Source organism: Myotis myotis, unplaced genomic scaffold (genome assembly GCF_014108235.1).
Source record: "Myotis myotis isolate mMyoMyo1 unplaced genomic scaffold, mMyoMyo1.p scaffold_m19_p_19, whole genome shotgun sequence".
Lineage (NCBI taxonomy): Eukaryota > Metazoa > Chordata > Mammalia > Chiroptera > Vespertilionidae > Myotis > Myotis myotis.
In genome coordinates, this window is record NW_023416323.1 from 4545304 (window position 1) to 4562631 (window position 17328).

Sequence of the window (17328 nt, forward strand, 5' to 3'; positions counted from 1 at the left end):
GATTCTTATTGGGGACCAGTGGAGGAGTCAGAGGGAACTTGGGTGTTCTTAAACTGGGAGACTGAGAAACTACTGCGAACTGGGGGACCTGAAGGGATAAGGGGTGGATGAGAAGCATCAGGAAGGAGCGTTGAGGGTTTGTGGGGATTACAGGTATGAAGGGAACCTCTGATGGGATGAATTAATTGATGAAGTGTCATGAAATCTATAAAGGGCTTTCTACTTGGAACCAGAGATCCTGGAGGATGTGGAAGGGAGCAAGGGAATGGTCTTAGAGAAACTAAAAAGATATAGGTGGGTCACTAAAGATTAGAGGGTCCACTGGAGTTTTCAAGACCAGATGCCACCTGTGACATCCTGGTCAGCCCAAATTGGGGGCAACGAGTCTGTTTGGGTCTGGTCTGTCCTGGAGAGCAATTCTGAAAGTGAAAGCTTATGAATCCATGTTAGAATTGTTAGAGATGCTTTGAAGGCACTGGAATCAGAAGCTAAGACTATAGGCAGGGTCCTCCCACCTCCCCCATGTGATGACATCCCCCTTTCTCCCTCACACCACCACCAGCAAATCGGCTGCATCTGTGTTGCCAGGAGACATGCCTCATCCCAACTTCCAGAAATAGCCCAGTGTCCCCCCCACCCATGGGAATGACTTGCATCACCCAGGAGAGGGAGCAGTTGCCCACAGGCTGCCACTGGAGCCTCGGTTTCCTGCCAATACCCCATCCCTGGATCCTCTCTTCATTGCCAACCTCCAGACATCATCTGGGACTACCCCACTCTAGGCTGGCATGAAAAGAGGATGAAGACAAAGTGGGTAGGAGTTGCACAGGGTGGGGTTCTAGAGAAGCCATTCCAACAGGCCCTGAGCCCTCCATTCTCATGCTCTCTCAGCAGCTGTGTGGGGTTGGGAAAACTCTGGGCCTCAGGCACCTCACCAGCACGTAAGGAGTTGGGCTCTCAAAGAGCACTTGCAGCCTGGATGCTTCCCCCTGATTCTCCCATCCTTGAAGAGAGCTGTCCGAGCTAGGCCTCTATGGGCTCTCCTCTCAGATCCTATGATCTTGAGACCATGGTCTGGATCCAACCATCCTGATCTTAGAAGGAAACTTAGGAGGTGAAAAAACACTTCTGAGACAGACCTCATTGAAAGTTGTGGCTGGGCTTAGGGTCTTTTTTTATTTTTATATATATATTTTTATTGACTTCAGAGAGGAAGGGAAAGGGCGAGACAGAGAAACATCAATGAGAAAGAATCATTGATTGGCTGCCTCCTGCATGCCCCACACTGGGGATTGAGCCCGCAACCCCAGCATGTGCCCCTGGCAGGAATCGAACTTGGGAGCCCTGAGTCCACAGGCTGACACTGTATCCACTGGGCCAAACCGGCCAAGGCGTGGGCTTGGGGTCTTGAGCAAGTCATTAAATCACTTCTACCTTGCTGGATGTTGGAGATAAAGCATTGCAGCTCCTAATTAAATACCAGATACTTGGTACAGGTCAATCAGTAGCAACTCTGCTTCAGTCAGTCCCATCTCACCTTATTAGCAGAGGGTGTCCCACGGTTCCATGGGAAGCTCACTAAGATCCCTTGCAAGGTCTACATTTTGAGACTATAGGCCTGTCCCCAAAGGACCCCAGACTAACTCAGAAAGGCCCTAAGGAAAGTGATCGGTGGGAGGACGCTGGAGTATAGTGCAAAGGGAGGTCCAGGCCTTCACCAGAGCCCAGGGGTATGGATAGCAATTCATACCCAGAGAGGAAAGGCATTTCAGGCAATAGGTGAAGAGTCTAAATGCTCCCAAGGACAAGTGGTCCCCATGGAATAGGGGAGCAATCAGATGACAGTGTGCCTGAGACCTTAATCATCAGGCCCTGGGGGTTATGTACCCCTCAAGGTCAGATAGTTTCCCAGGCCCTGGATTTGATCCATTCAGATGAGATGAGGCACTCACTCCACTCTGGCCATCGATCCACTGGGGAGCCAGTCAAGGTCCCCGTCCTTCAGAATCTAGCACGGGCTATGGCCCTGCAGTGAGACAGGTCACTCCATCCAAAGGCCCAAAGTTTTATTGTTTGAATACATTCTCCAACAGCCCTCAACTTCCCTCCCCTCCCACCCTCCACCCCCAATACAGAATAAGGCTTGACCACAGACCCTCACCCCAAGGGGCCCCAGCTGGGAGGCAGAGGGGGCTTCCAGTTTGGTTTCAGGGTTCACCTTTCCCACCCCCCACTCACCTGCCTATGGGCTGGTCCTAGGAGCAGCTGGGGGTGAAGGGGTTGGACCAGTGCTGGGGTGGGGAGTAGAAGAGGCACTTGTAGAGATTTGTGGCCTATGGGTGGCACCCCTCACCCTCCTCTCCCCCCTACCCCCTCACACACAGAATTTTTGGTTCATCATAAAATGTCCAACTCTCCCGTTGTAACCTGTGGGGTTAGAAACCCAGGCACTCATGGCCCCTGGAGGGGCAGGGAAGGCTGAACTGGGGCTAAGGATGGCTGGAGGTGGACAGGGAGAGGTTCAGGAGGCACAGAACGGGGAGGGAGACAAGGCTTTACTTCCTAAGCGATTGTAATAAAAAAGTTCCTGGGCATCGAGGCCAGAGCCTCAGTTCAAATATAAATTCCCCAGAATGGAGGTGGCCCCCTTAACTCCCTCCCCCCACCCCTCACCACCACTTTGCCCAGAGCTGAGAAATCCAGAGACTGGATAGCCCCCAGCCCTGGACACCCACCCACCCTCACAATTTAAAAAAAAATTTTTTTTAACTTTTATACAAAACATGAGGAGAGGAAAGGGAGGAGGCAGGGAAGAAATTAGAGCTGCCCTCACCTCCAGGACACAGGGGAGTTAAGGCAGCAAAAGAAGCATGGGGGGTGGGGGAACATTCCCCTGCCCATAGCCCTCAGGAATCTCGATGCTCCAGAGAGAGCTGGGCTGTGGCGTGCTGGAGGTCAGAGCTCACCCGCCTCGGGGTGAGGGGACCCCCAGCCTCCCCTCGCACCTTCTTGTCCTCACCCTCATCCTCGAGGCCCCCAGTGGAGCCCCCACCCCCCTCCAGGCGACAGTCTTCACTCCAGCGACGTTTAAAGCGCAGCTTTAGGGGCATGCACTGCGTGGCCCCAGGAGCCTCGCCTGGCTCAGGCTTGGGGGGCACAGGGGGGACACGAGGTGTCTTGAACACCTCTCCATCTTCCTCATCCTCGTCACTTATGTCAGTCACCTCCACCTCCTCCGACTCGCCTTCTGAGATAGGCTCCACCTTGATCTGTGGTGGTGGTGGTGGTGGTGGTGGGGCCAGTGCCCCCACCCCCTCAGCCAGCCCACCTGTGCTGCCACCACTGCCAATGCCACTGCTCTTGTCAGCGCCCGCTGGAGCCTTCTCGCCAGCTGCCCGCTGCCGGCGTCCCAGTGGGGGTGGTTGGAGCTTAAACTTGAATGGGGAGGAGGACGAGGCTGATGAAGGGACCGGTGGGGTCTCAGGTGCCATGGGTGGCAGCGGGCACTTGTCAGGGCGCTGGGGCTGGGGTACCACCAGCCCAGGGTAGTGCAGGAAGGCGCGGGGGCTGAGGTGGTAGTTGTAGACGCTTTGGGTGTGGGCCTGCAGGTACCGTTTCATGTCCTCAGGGCTGAAGGAGAAGTGGGAGCCTCCCCCTGAGCCACTGGGGCCCCCGCCACCACTGGGATACATAGGGCTCAGCGTGGGCGAGGGCGTGTAGGCCAGGTGGGTGGGCGTCATGGGCAGAGCTGGTGAGAGCTGAGGCGGTAACAGGGAGCCAGGCCCAGCCAGAGGGGACACAGGGAAGGGGCTCAGGGGCTCAGGGCCACCCCGGGGCCGAGGGTAAACACGGAAGACGCCAGGGTCATGGGGCAAGCGGGCCAGTGGGGGCCCGCGGAAGGCACCCAACTCCGGAGGGCCTGGCGGCCGGGCCCGGGGGTCCTCTCCCAGCGGCTCCTCCAGCTCCGAAGTGCCATCACTGCAGTCACTGACGGAGCCTCTGCCCAGGCGTCGGGCCACCACGGCCGAGAAGAGGGAGGAGGAGGACGAAGAGCAGGCTGGTGGTGAGCGGGGGTCCTCAGTGGGGGACAGCACCTCAGAGGGTGTGGAAGGAGGGAATCGGAAGTGGCTGCCGCCTGATGGCACTGGAGGGGCACTCTGGGGCACCGCACCCCCTGGCAGGAAAGAAGACACGGTGTCAAGGCCACTGGCCTAGCCTGGACAGACAGACCCTCTCTTCCCTCAGAGGCCATTCCTGCCAGCCCTGGTACTCACCAGCCAGCCCCACATCAATGAAAGGGTAATTAACGAGCACCAGTTTGTTGAAGTTGAATTTGTAGGTGAACCGTTTCCCCTTAGTTTTGTGCAGAATGCGTTTGTTATAATAATAGCTGTGGATGCAGAGACACCGTCGGGTTAGTCACAGGGGACCCGAATCCGGACCCCCATACCATGACAGGCCTCAGGTGCTGCTCACGAAGGGAGACGAGACACCTAGGCCACAAAGGGTCCGGACCAGCTCTCCCCTCCGGCCACACCCATGACTGTATTCCCTCCTCAGGATACCTCTGTTTGGCAAATGGGTTCAGAGAAGGGTTAGGACTTGCCTAAGGTCAATGGCCATGACTTGCAAGAGCCGGGAGTCAAGCCCGAAGTTTATTCCCAGAGGTCAGGGGCTCCCCATTTGGCGGGGAACTGTCCTATCTGCCCAGGGGCTGTGCCCTCCTCACCGCAGGGCCCGGCTCAGCTTGTCATAATTCATCTGGGGCTTGCACTTGCGGACACCCCAGAGCCGGGCCACCTCGTCGGGGTCCTTGATGACGAATTCCCCGTAGTCCCCCTGCCAGGCGATGACACCCTGGTACTCCTCCTTCCGCAGCAGCTCCAGGATGAAGTGCCACAGCTGGATCTGCCTCGAGCCAGGGGACGACTCCGGCTTGTAGGCCCAATCCGGGAAGGCAAACCCTGGGGACAGCAGGCAGGGAAGTGGCTCCAGGTTAGGGTGCCAAGTCCAGGCCTCCCGGGTCTCCTCCCCACCCCCCAGGGCCTACCTCCTACCCCACCCTCAACATGGGGAAATCCATCTCCCCTAAGCCAAGACAAGACCTGGGTAGGCAAGAGAGACAGTGTGTGTCTGTCTGTGTGTGAGGGGGCTAGATGGGGAGGGGGGGAGCTGGAGCCTGCTCCAGCAACACCGGGAGAAACAGGAAACCGGCGGCGGCGGGTGGCGGCGGGTCCCGGGGCCAGTGCCAGGGGGCCAGGCACCAAGCCAGGCCGGCGGGCAGGGCTGCCAGTGGGGGAAGGGCAGGAAGGGGCACATGTGGCCAGATGGTTGGGGCAAGGCCCCCCAGGACCCCCATTCCCATTCAGAGCCAGTCATACCGACCCCCACCCCTGCAAGCTCTGCTGGTTCCGTTCCTAGGAACATACACTGTCCCCCTCCCAAGACCTACCAGAGTCCTTACTCCCACCCCAAGACCCGAGAGGCTTTTTTTTTTTTTTCTTAAAAGGACCAGGAGGGGTGGGGTGGCTGGTTGACGATGAGGTCAGCGCTTGCACACACAGAGGCTTCTGTCTTCCCTGGAGAGTGAAACCCAGACTGTCTGAGAGAGGCCCCCCAAGCCCGGACCCTCTGTGCTGCACCGCCCTCCCCAGACCCAGGCACATGGGCCCAACCTGGCTGGAGGGCCCCAGCCCAGGCCTCAAGACTGAATAGGCTGGAGCCTATTTCCCCTTCTGCCTTCTCATCCTCAGCTATTTCCCTGCCCACCTGCCTACCCGCCCCCAGCATTAACCTTGGATAGAGGTTGGTGGTGGGCTGGCTGGTCCCTAGAGGGGGTGGGCAGCCTGGGGGGGAGGAGGTGGGGGGGTTGCGGTTGTTGTCATTTCCCAAACCCCCGGGTAATCAGGGACCATCAATAATTCAGCACTAGGCAGCCGGTAATGGAGGGGTGGGAGGAGGGAAGGAGGGGAGGAGGCAGGGCAGGGGCCCTGATGCCACTAGAGGGAGAAGGCCAGGATAGACAGCTAAAAATGGGCGGGGTCCCAAATCCCAGTCAGGCTGTGTGGGTCAGCCTCTCTCCGGGCTGGCCCTGGTTCAAGCCCCAGCTCAAGCAGGTACCAACCAAGCCTGGGGCAAGGCTGAGACTCCACCCCAGTCTGGAATCCAACAGGGGATTCTTCCTCTTGGGGACACAGGGGATCAACAGTTCCTGCTCCCACAGGGACCGCCCCCTCTAAATCCAGAGCAGACTCTCTCCCCCAAGGGGCCCAGCTCCCATCCCTGGCCAGCATGCTCCACTGAGTCCCTGCCCCATTCAGAAATCCCAGCCTCAAACCAGGGATATGACCTACAGCAGACATTAGCAGCCACTGCTTAATTCAGAAGTGACAGCCCCTGACAACGCCTTCCAGGGACCCCAGCATCCATAGCCCTATCCTTCTCTCAGGAATCCAAGTGTTCACCCCATTATCCCCATCCTGCTCGAGAACCTAGGCCCCAGAAACCCTTGGGAACCCAAGTGACCAAACCGGAGCTCCACCAACTCTCCCATCCCCTCCAAAAAGCTCCTGGCCCCACCAGGACACCAAGCGCCATGTAGCTCCCACCTAAACTCCAATCTGGCACTCAGAGCCAGGAAGACAGGGTGGGGGTGAAGCCCCTGAGACAATCTAGGGTTGGAGGGGTGTGCTGACTTCCACCCTACCCCCCAAATTAAAGCCACCCTTCCCAACCCACCCACCCCAGCCTCCTTGTCCCGGTAACCAGGCAACGTATGTGCAGCGACAGTCCTGGGAGCGGGGGAGCAGGAGGCTAAAAATAAACTTTGCAGAAGAGAAGGAGAGAGACTACATGCAACACAAAGGAACTCGGAAAGGAGGTGGGGGGCTCTGGAAAGGCCTCAAAGGCTGCATACCAGGGGCTGTCCCAGGCCCCCTTGTGAAGCCCCCTCCCTGGACAAGCCCCCTCGGCGGCCAGGGCCCTGGCTCCCACTCTGGCAGGGACGCACCCTACTACCAGGCCCACCCCTACACTGGCTTTCCTCATCGGACACGGCATACATGAGGGCCTGTTCCCAGCTTTGGGGGGAGAAGGAAGAAGGGAGGGTGACGTCAGGGTGTTTCAATGGGGCTCTGTTCCCCAGGCCTTGGAGCCTTGGAGCCAGGAGCCAGGCACGGGCAAGGGGAGCATGTGTGAGTGTGAGCTGTGTCTGAGTCCACGTGCTTCAGTCAGGGAACCACCAGGCCTGCACCAAGAAAGCTCGGGAGTGTGGGACCTCTGCAGCATGGGGGGGACCCTGGGGGCAGGGAGCGGGCAGCTGACCCGAGAGGGGTTCAGGACGCTGTGGGACAGGGTGGAGAGATGGCAGCAGACAGGAAGGGTTAGCACAGCGGCGGCGGGGTCCCAGGCGGCACACCTGGGTCCCGCAGAGGCGGGGTAGATTCTCCCTGACAGACGGTGGAAGCCGGGGGGGAGCCGAACTCCTGGACGCCCCCCAAGTTCACATGACCGGCCAAACTTTTTTTTAAGAGACATGGGGGGAATCGGAAGGGAGGGGTGGTGGTAAAGGAAGAGCACGCTGGCCTCCTGGGGGGCCCCACCACCTCCCCCACTCCAGGCAGCCCTCGGTGGCGCCAGAGCCGGGAAGAAAACAGGAAGTGGGAAACAGCCGCGCAGAGGAGAGGGGCCGGGATGGAGGATCGGATGGAGGGGCGCGCAGCCGCCGACCAAGAGGCAGGCCGACCGGCGAGCCGACGGGCCACCGGGCGGCCCTCCCGGGCCCCCATCCCTCCCCCCGGTCGGAGGACCCACCCGCGGCTCGGCCCCCAGATAGGGTTGGGGGAGCGGCCCGGCCGGTCCCACCGGGGGAAGGCCCGTAGCGGGGAGGGAAGACGAGGCGGGCGGCCCCGGCGCCGGGACCTACTCCTCGGGGGAAGGGGAGTCTCCTGCTGCCCCGAAAGCCTAGCGGCCCGGGAGCCCGCGAGTCTGTGGGTCGCACGTGACTGACCCTGGCGCACTCCGCGCCCCTGCCCCTGCCCCCCGCCTCCGCCCCGATCCCCCAGCGCCTTCCCGACGCTCCGGAGCCCAGCTCCCAGCCCTTTAAGAGCCGCCCCCACCCACCGAGCGGAGGGGGGGCGGGGTGGGTGGGCCGGTCGGGGCACACACCCGCACACAGGAGCCGAGCCGCAGCCGCCGCCGGGGGAAGGAAACAAGTTTGAACAGCGGCGCCCGGCCCCCTTCCCCCTCCCCCGTCCCCGCCCGGGGCCGGATTCCGACGGGGTGGACGGGCAGGGGGCGGCGGGACCCCTCCCCCCAGCGCGCCCCGGCGCAAAGTCCAGCCGCCGGAGCCCGGGGGCGGCGAGGGAGGGCTGGGGAGGGGGGAAAGTCCGAGCGGGAGGGGGGCTAATCCCGCGGCCCCCCGCCCGCCGGCCGAGCGGGGGAGGGGAACCTCGGCCCCTTAAGGAGGAGCAAGTTGGCGGAGAAGAGGGGGGCGGAGGGGAAAGACGGCCGGTTGAAAGAGAAGAGCTGGGTGCGGAAGGGGGGACAAGGGGGGAGCCGCCGCGGCCACCCCGCCTCCCCGGCCCGGCTCAACCCCCGGCCCCGGCCGGGCGGGAAGGAGGCACCCAGGTCCCCCCTGGGCCACCTTAAAGCCGCGCGTTCTAAGGTCGGAAACAAAAAGTTCCTTTTTCGAACGTTCGGGCTGCGCTTTGGGAACTTTGCGACTCCGCGCGGGCGGGGGAGTGAGGAGCCGGCGGAGACGGGCGGGGGAAGGGCAGCGCCGCCCGGACCCCTAGCCCCGGTGCTCACTCACGCCCTCCTCCCCAAAGCCGCCTCCGGTCCCCCTCCGAGCCGATGCAGGGCGCGCACCGCAGTGAAGGTCACCGGCCGGACCGCGCGGCACGGAACCGGGGACAGCGGGCCCCGTGGACAGCCCCCCCACGCCCCGCACACGTCCCGGCCCCCGGAGTGCAACGTGACATAACGGCGGGGTGGGACCCCGCCACCCCCTTTATCCCGGGAGTGGGGGAGAACCCAGCTTTTGGTGTCCAGGCAGGGAGAGGACCAAGACTCGCAGCACCCAAACCACTCCGCCCGGAACCAGAAATTGGGGGTCCCATGCAGCACCCCCCCGCTCGCGCCGTGAGATGCAACAGGTCTCGCGTGCTTGGGGGTCCCCCGGAACTGAGGATCACTCGGGATCCTCCACCACCCCTCAGCCCCCCACCAAAGTTTCTCCGCCTGGTTTCCCGGGGCAACAAGTCTCCCCCACACGTGCTGCCCCCGCCCCCACCTGTGTCTGCCGGGGTCTTCATGCTGGGGGGCCCGGGGCAAGGCACCCCGACTCCGGGCCGCAGCTCCCGGGGCCCGCGCTGCCCCGTCCCGTCCCGCGCCGGTCGGGCCGCCCTCGCCGTTTCACCCGGCCTCGCCTCTCAGAGCCTCTCCCCTCCCCGCCGCCGCCTCCCGGGTTAATATCGCACTCCGGGGCCGGGACGCCCACGCCCCCGGGCCGGCGACGTCACCGCCGCGTCGCCATGGAGACACTGCGCCCGCCCCCTCCCGGCGCACTCACACACACTCTCGCCGGCGTACAGCCACTGAGGACTCGCCGGCTCTGAGCTTAAAGGGGCCGCGCAACGGGGGAGGAAGGAAGGTGGGGGTTGGTGGTGGAACGGGGTCTCAGGGGTCATGACCCTTCTCGGAGACTCCGAGTCTGCAGATAACTTAAGTCCTCGGCACTCGGGACCTGCCTCCCCTCCTCTCCTGCCCACTGCGGGATCCAGATTGTCTTTTGGGAAGCCTGTAAGAGGGGAGGGGGGGTACCTTCTAGGGGAGGGTCAGCAACTTTTGTCGGGAGGAGACAGAATCTTCTCTGCTGGGGGGTGGGGGGTGGGGGGGGTCAGAACCTTGGAAGATGATCAAGATCACATTTCCCAGCCTAGCTTTACCCCCTGCCCTCCCACCCCTGAGTCTGAATGGGGGCAGCTGTCCAGGGGTGGGGTGGAATGGGTGGAAAGCATTTCCCAGCATCGGAAATGAGGAGGCGGCTGTGCCCTTCGCTCCTCCGGGCATGGGGGTCTTGGCCTTCTAGATAGCCCCAATCCCAGCTGGGGAGGAAGTGACCAAAGAGAATGCATTGGGGAGCTCCCCACACCATCCCCAAGCTGCAGCTGTCCAGAGGACCGGCCAACACCGGAGGTACCCCACCTCCACCACCAGGGCAGAGGGTTCCGGTGGTGAGGCCAGGATACGAGGGGGCGACCAAAGTCCGAACAAATGTGCTCCCAAGGGACACTGGGGGGTCGCTAAGAGAGAGGAAGGCAGGGCTTAAGGATGAAGGCCCGCGTGTAGGGCAGCGTGAAGTCTGTGCTCCGAAGCTGGGAGGGATGGAAGGAGCCTGCGGCTTCGGGAGACAGGAAATCAGCGCTGATCAGATGGCTAGCGGAGCCACCAACGGGGAAAGGGCAAATAGAGCAATACTCACAGGCGGAGCCGGGAAGCAGAGTCTCAAAAAAGACTCTGAGGTACCAGAGGATGGGGTTATGGGGGAGGGGTGCTCAAAGAGGCTGAAACCCAGAAGAGGGGCAGGGAGAGAGAGGCTACTGGGAGGGAAGGCCTGCAGGGTCAGCTCTGGGTTCTTAGGGCTTCAAGTCCAGCCTCCTTGCTGAGTTCCTAGCTGCCTTACAGCAGGAAGTCCCTCACCAGTGCCTCAGTAGAAGCCTCAGGCCTCTTCCCTGGGGAGATCAAGGACTCCCGGGAAGCATCAACCCCCTGGTGAATTAATTATGTAACCTTGACTACTGACACTGCAGCTCCCCCACGGATATTATAACCTTCTGGGAGCAGTGTGGTCCTGCAGTCATCATCATCATCATCATTGTTATAACTGCTCCCAAATTCCTAGCGCTCATAATGTGCCAGGCGCTAGGCCAAGCACTGTCCAGGGCATCATCTCATTCATTTAATCCTTACAAAAGTCCAAAAAGGAGAATTACTATTGTTATACCCATTTGCAGATTAAGAAAGTGAGGCCCAGATGGGGAGGTCTGCCAAAATCCTCCAGTCATGAAGTGTTGGAGCCAGAATTCAAATCCAGATCTATTTGATTGGAAACCATCACTCTCAAACCTTACTACCACCTTCACTGCCCTCCACGCTTGGATAAAGATAATGCAAAGTTTCAAAGACAATAGCCTTAGTGACCCCTGCCCTCCCACCATCACGTCAGAGACCTGGGTTGCAACCCTAACTCTGCTACTTCCTGTCTGTGACAGAGAGCCAGTGTACCTCTGTGAACCTTAGCTTCCTCATCTGTAAAATGGGGATATTAAAAGAGTCTACATAACCGGGTTGTTGTGAGAAATCTGGGATGTGAAATAAGTATGCCATAAATACTGGTAACAATTATTAGCAGAGTGAGCTATGTACCCCATGGATAATGTAAGCACCCCTCACCCTACAGACTCCAACTGTAGACAATAAACACACAGCATTGACAGTGTGAAATCGCCTATTAATGGCATAATCCCACCCTGATGGTAACTCAGTCCCACTGCTTCTATGAAACACAATTCTGGATGGTGGGCATACTTCATGGGAGTGTCTGCACCACCCACAGGGAATGAGAGTCCCTGGCGAAAATGTCCCCTGGACAGTGTAACCTCTGGTGGTTTGTAAAAACCTGTCCACAGATACTACAACCACTTAGGGGTCCATGTGATTTCACCCTAGAAATGTGGACCCTCTTGGAGAGTTCAGTTGCTTCTTCAACACCAAGAGTCACCTCCAGGGAAGGTGACCCCTACCGTTACCATGGTAAACACCCAGGTATTGTGAACTAGTGGTTAAAATTATCCACCACTACTCATTCCTTGAAGACAACCATCCAACCCCAGGGCTATGTCAACTCCAATGGACAAAGGGACCCATCTCCAGTTTACGCTGGAAAGCCTCCTGGACTGGTGAAAAGCCCAGCCTGTCAGACCCTGAACTAGCCTGTGATGAAAAGTATAACACTCCATGAAGAAAACAGTTCTGTCTGATCAGTGAGGACCCCCCTCTCCTCCCATGGAGCTAGCAATCCTTGTTCCAGTTGATTGTCCTGACATAGATAACATTCATCTGATTGTTGTCAAGCTAAGGCATGAACAGAACCTGTCCCCACAGAAGTTGCAACCCTTTAAGATTTTACTCAAGGGAATAATAAAAATCATAGTCACAACCCACCTCCCACCCCCCTGTGATCAATAATGAAGTATTACTACTCTGTGAACATTGTAGTTCCCTTAGAAATAGTATGACTCACCCTATAGAACAGCGGTTCTCAGCCTGTGGGTTGCAACCCCTTTGGCGGTCGAACAACCCTTTCACAGGGGTCGCCTAAGACCATCCTACATATCATATATTTACATTACTATTCATAACAGTAGCAACATGACAGTTATGAAGTAGCAACAAAAATAATTTTATGGTTGGGTCACAACATGGGGAACTGTATTTAAAGGGCCAGAAGGTTGAGAGCTACTGCTATAGAGTGTGTAGCCACCTAAACAGTGTATGACCACCCCAAATAGAAACTGTAACCCCATGATGGCATCACCCTTCCTCATCTCCCTGACTTGAAGTGCTGAATGGCCCCAGGTCTGTCCCAGTCCTCTTCTCTCCTCATGTTCCATCTCCATGCTGATTTCACCCAAATTTCTATCTCCACTCAGGACTCTCCCCAATTCCAATCTCACACATTGAAGTGCTTCACTGGCATCTCCATTTGGATTTCTCCAGTTTGCCAAGTCAAGATGGTTTTCCTGAGCTCCCCCAAACTGTCCCCACATACCCCCCCGCCCCGTCTTTACCATCTTAGGAAATTGCAACTCCATTTTGCTGGTTGCTCAAGTTGAATACCTTAGAGTCACACATGACCCCTTTCCCTCATCTGTCATCCAATCTGAAGGGATGTCCCATCAGCTCTGACTTAAGCTACTTCTGAGTTAGCTACTCTCCATTATCACCACCACACCCCTGGTCTGGGGTCTTCTCACTTGTCTCCCTCCTGCCACCAGCCCCTACAGTCTGTGCTCTACCCACAGCCAGAGACATTCTATTAAATCAGATGGTATCTCTTTGCTCCCCAAACCCTCCAGTGGCCTTTTGCCCACTGGGAGTAAAAGGCAACTCCTCACCTCATCTTTCCCTTCATCTCCATCCTCTTGGCTATTTTTTAAAATATATTTTTGTTGATTTCAGAGAGGAAGGAAAAGGGATAGAGAGACAGAAACATCAATGATGAGAGAGAATCATTGATTGGCTGCCTCCTGCACCCCCCCCAAGTGGGGACCGAGCCCACAACCCCGGGCATGTGCCCTTGACCGGAATCAAACCTGGGACCCTTCAGTCTGCAGGCCGACGCCCTATCCACTGAGCCAAATTAGTTAGAGCCTCTTGGCTATTTCTTGAATATGCCAGACATATTTCTGCCTCAGGGATTTTTGCCAATGTTGTTTCATCTGCCTGTGAAACTTTTCTCCCCAGAAGTTGGCATAGTTCTGTCCCTCATGCTCTTCAGGTTTTTACTCAAAAAGAACCTTACCAAGAAGATCGTACCTGACCTTCCTAGATCCCAAATCCCTTTTATATACTATTTTTCTTCATAGCCCTTATCCTCATCTGACATATATTTCCACAATGTATTTGCTTATTGTATGAATCCTTCCTCTTTATTGTCAGCTCTGAGAGGGCAGGGGTTTTGTTGCCTGCAGTAACCTCCAAGCCTGGCACAGTGCTTGACAATCTATGAGAGAATAAACTCATCTTTGAACAGTGAACTCCCTATACTCAACGTAATACCAATAAATGTAGCCCCAGACACATAAGACACTCTCATGGCCAGTTGATGCCAGCACAACCCCCTAAAACATCTGAACCCTGATGTGAATCACATAAACAGGAAAAATCCTTAAAGGGTTTGCTTGTCCTACTGAATGTCAGCTCCACAAAGCAGGGGTTGGGTCTGTTTTCTTAGCTGCTTTATCGCTGGTGCCTAGATCCTGGTCTGGTATAGAACAGGCTGGTAAGACTTATTTGCCGGTGTGAACTGAGTAGACACACAGCTGGTATCACCCCACAATAAAAACCCATTCAGACAGTACAGTGTCCGCAACTGATATAGACCTTCATATACAGTGTGACTCTCACATGAACAGTATAAATCCCATATAGACAGTGCTCATGTGTGACTGACAGAAAGCTCAGACTGGGTGACCCTCATAAATGATATGAGCCCCATGCAAACAGTGCAACCTTCATAAACTGTGTGAACCCCATGTAAGAGGCCAACCACATAAATGGTGTGAACTGCATATAGGTAGTGTGGACCTCATAAACAGCATGAGCCCCAGATAGGTGGGGAGACAGCAATAAACAATGTGTACCCCCTCAAGGCCTATTCCCTTGTTAGTGTGCTCTACCACACAGACAGCATAACTTCTTTAACACTGTGTGAATTCCTCTGTTAACAAGGTCAACTCCAGTAACCTGGGTATGCGCCCCCCACCCCCCAAAGCCATATAAACAGGGTCATTTCCATCAGCCGTGTGACTCTTCATGTGAACAGGGGCACCCCAAAGTCAATGCGGCCTCATACAGTATAACACATGGATATTGTGCCCCTACTTGGGTGGATCACTCTGTGAGCATGTAGACTCACCAATGGGCGCAATAAACCCCAATATCACTATGTCCATTTTATTAGGTCATGGATAATGTAGCCCTTTCCCATAGACAGGGAGAAACCCCACCTTCCACTTAAACCCTCTGGGCCTTTGTAACCTTCATAATATTATATGATCCCCTCACAAAAAAATCTTAATGCTCTCGTAAAAAGTTACCCAATTCCCTTTCAACACACATGTATTAGGACAGATGATTCCTTGAAAGGTGGTGTAACCTGTTTTGGACAATGCGGCCCTGAATGAAGGCGAAGAAATGGTGAATTCCTGAATGGCAGGGATTTCCCAGGGCCCATATAAATCACCACTCCAATTGTTAAGCACTTACTATATGCAAGGCCCTGGATTCAACATCTCATGCCATCCTCGCCTCAACTTTATGAGGAAGGTACCCTAATGGTGCCCATTTTCCTGATGAGCTGAGTGAGACCAAGAGAGGTTACAGGTCCAAGCTTTCACAGCTAAAAATCTTTTCAGCTGGGACATCAAGCACTAGGCCAGGGTGGGCAAACTTTTTGACTCGAGGGCCACAATGGGTTCTTAAACTGGACCGGAGGGCGGAACAAAAGCATGGATGGAGTGTTTGTGTGAACTAATATAAATTCAAAGTAAACATCATTACATAAAAGGGTACGGTCTTTTTTTTTTTTAGTTTTATTCATTTCAAACGGCCGCGGGCCGTAGTTTGCCCACGGCTGCACTAGACTATAATGCTTCCTGGTGGATTAATAAATGCCCCACAGATATGCTGAACTCTAGAATCCTTCCAAAAAAAAACCCCCACCACTATTACCATAGCACAATCTCGGACAAGGTTATGAGTAAGACTGTGACAGCATATGCTCTTTAGGTAGAAATAAGCTCCTCATGAATAACAAGATTCACAATAGCTAACATTTTTAAGGATTTATTCTGCTGGAGACACTACCCTAAATGCTTTGCACATGTTACTTCATTACATCTTCATAACAACCATATGCCATAGGGTTAAAAAAAAAAATTATCCTCGCTCTACCAGTGTGGCTCGGTGGTTGAGCCTTGATCTATGAAACAGGAGGTCACCTTTGGATTCCAGGTCAGGGCACATGCCCTGTAGGCTAGATCCCCAGTAGGGGCATTCAGGAGGCAGCCTATCAATGATTCTATCTCATCATTGATGTTTCTATCCATCCCTCTTGCTCTCTGAAAACAATACATATATACAGCAATGGGGAGCCCTCTGTGAACATTATAAACATACCACAGCCAGAGACAATCCAGGACAGCAGAAACCCCCTTTTTAAAATATTTTATTGATTTTTTACCGAGAGGAAGGGAGAGGGATAGAGAGTTAGAAACATCGATGAGAGAGAAACACAGATCAGCTGCCTCCTGCACACTTCCACTAGGGATGTGCCCACAACCTTGATCAGAATCGAACCCAGGACCTTTCAGTGGGCAGGCCGACGCTCTATCCACTGAGCCAAATCGGTCAGGGCAGAAACCTCTTTCACTACAGCCGAGTGCTCCTCCTGGCAGGGTGAGTTCCTCCATGGCAAGTACAGACCACCCCACTGACTATCTCTCTCTCAAACCTGATGCAAACTGACGAGGTAACAAAAAACACCATCCTAACCGACGGAAATCTCTCCCCAACATGACATAAGCTCCCATAGGCAGCGTGACGCTCGGCCAGTAGTGCCCCCTGCACGGTATACTCTCTTTCATACCCGTGATACAGGTAACACGGACATGCATGCCGCCACCAGGGGCACTTTCTGTGGCTGCTGCGACCCCTTCCGTGAAGCACGAACCACTCCTTCCCGGGGCCACCTCGGTGGGCAGTGGGAACGCTCCGATGAGCGCGGTCCTCAGGCTCAGCACGCCCCAGCGTGCACAGTACTCTCCCGGGGTCGGCAGTGCGAATGTTAGGCCATACGGGTCTGCAACGGGCGAGTGCATTTTCTTCGCACCTGGTGTGAAGCCCGTGCTCATCCTGGGAATCCAACAGAGGCAGCAGAAGCGTTCCCCGTGGCCTGTGTTTATTGCTGCCATTACCCTCTTTATCCAGGGCCAAGCCAATATGGACAAAGAGAGTATAATCAAATGCACTAGACAGGTTAACACCTGGTGTAAACCCCGTATCTGGGCAGCAAGAACCTACGACTGACAGGGCATACCCCTCTCCGCCCCAGGGTGACCCTCCCTCCCCTTAAAAAACCTCGCTCTCGCAAGATGTGAACACCCACAGTGTAGCTCTCCACGGAATGCAGTGTGAAGCACCAGGAAATACCGCATTTCCCACTTCGTGCCCCCCCACTCCTCCGCCCATGCCTACGAGTGCTGTCAGAAACTTGCACCGCCATTAAATGTCAAAGTCTTGGAAAGGGAACTTGTCCTCAGGGCCCCCAAATCCCAGGTCCTGTCCGTTGACTACACTGCAGCGCGCGCCACCCCATACGCGCACATTCTCTCCCCTCCCGGTGGCAACAGGGCTTTCCGCGGGGCCGCGCCAGACTTTCTGAGGTGGTTGATTGGTCGCAGTCCTGACCGCCCGACAGCCAATCAAGCGAGGGAAAGGTGACATCACTCTTTCTCTTCCCCTCCCCCCACCCCAAACTTTCCT

At 56.2% G+C, this 17328-nt stretch overlaps 1 protein-coding gene across 2 annotated transcripts; it reads right to left on the reverse strand.

Annotated features, from left to right (window-relative positions):
- Positions 1–2049: 2049 nt before the first annotated feature.
- Positions 2050–9460, reverse strand: ERF (ETS2 repressor factor). Of its 2 annotated transcripts, XM_036345192.1 has the most exons (4): positions 9293–9460; positions 4730–4964; positions 4275–4390; positions 2050–4174 (listed from the first exon to the last, which is right to left on the reverse strand). In XM_036345192.1, exons 1-4 carry the CDS (start codon positions 9312–9314, stop codon positions 2907–2909), a joined length of 1641 nt encoding a protein of 546 aa, XP_036201085.1. In that variant the 5' UTR covers positions 9315–9460; the 3' UTR covers positions 2050–2906. The 2 variants fall into 2 exon arrangements, with proteins under 2 accessions (XP_036201085.1, XP_036201087.1); XM_036345194.1 differs by lacking the exon at positions 9293–9460 and having other exon boundaries at positions 4607–4740.
- Between the last annotated feature and the right edge of the window lie 7868 nt (positions 9461–17328).

Bases quoted from the DNA above. Each gene is read 5' to 3' on its own strand.
- ERF (XM_036345192.1), bottom strand. From the start codon at position 9,314: ATGAAGACCCCGGCAGACACAG. The intron at 4,965-9,292 runs GTGGGGGCGGGG...TGCTGTCCCCAG, and splicing joins GAAGACCCCGGCAGACACAG to GGTTTGCCTTCCCGGATTGG. The intron at 4,391-4,729 runs GTGAGGAGGGCA...CTGCATCCACAG, and splicing joins AAGCTGAGCCGGGCCCTGCG to CTATTATTATAACAAACGCA.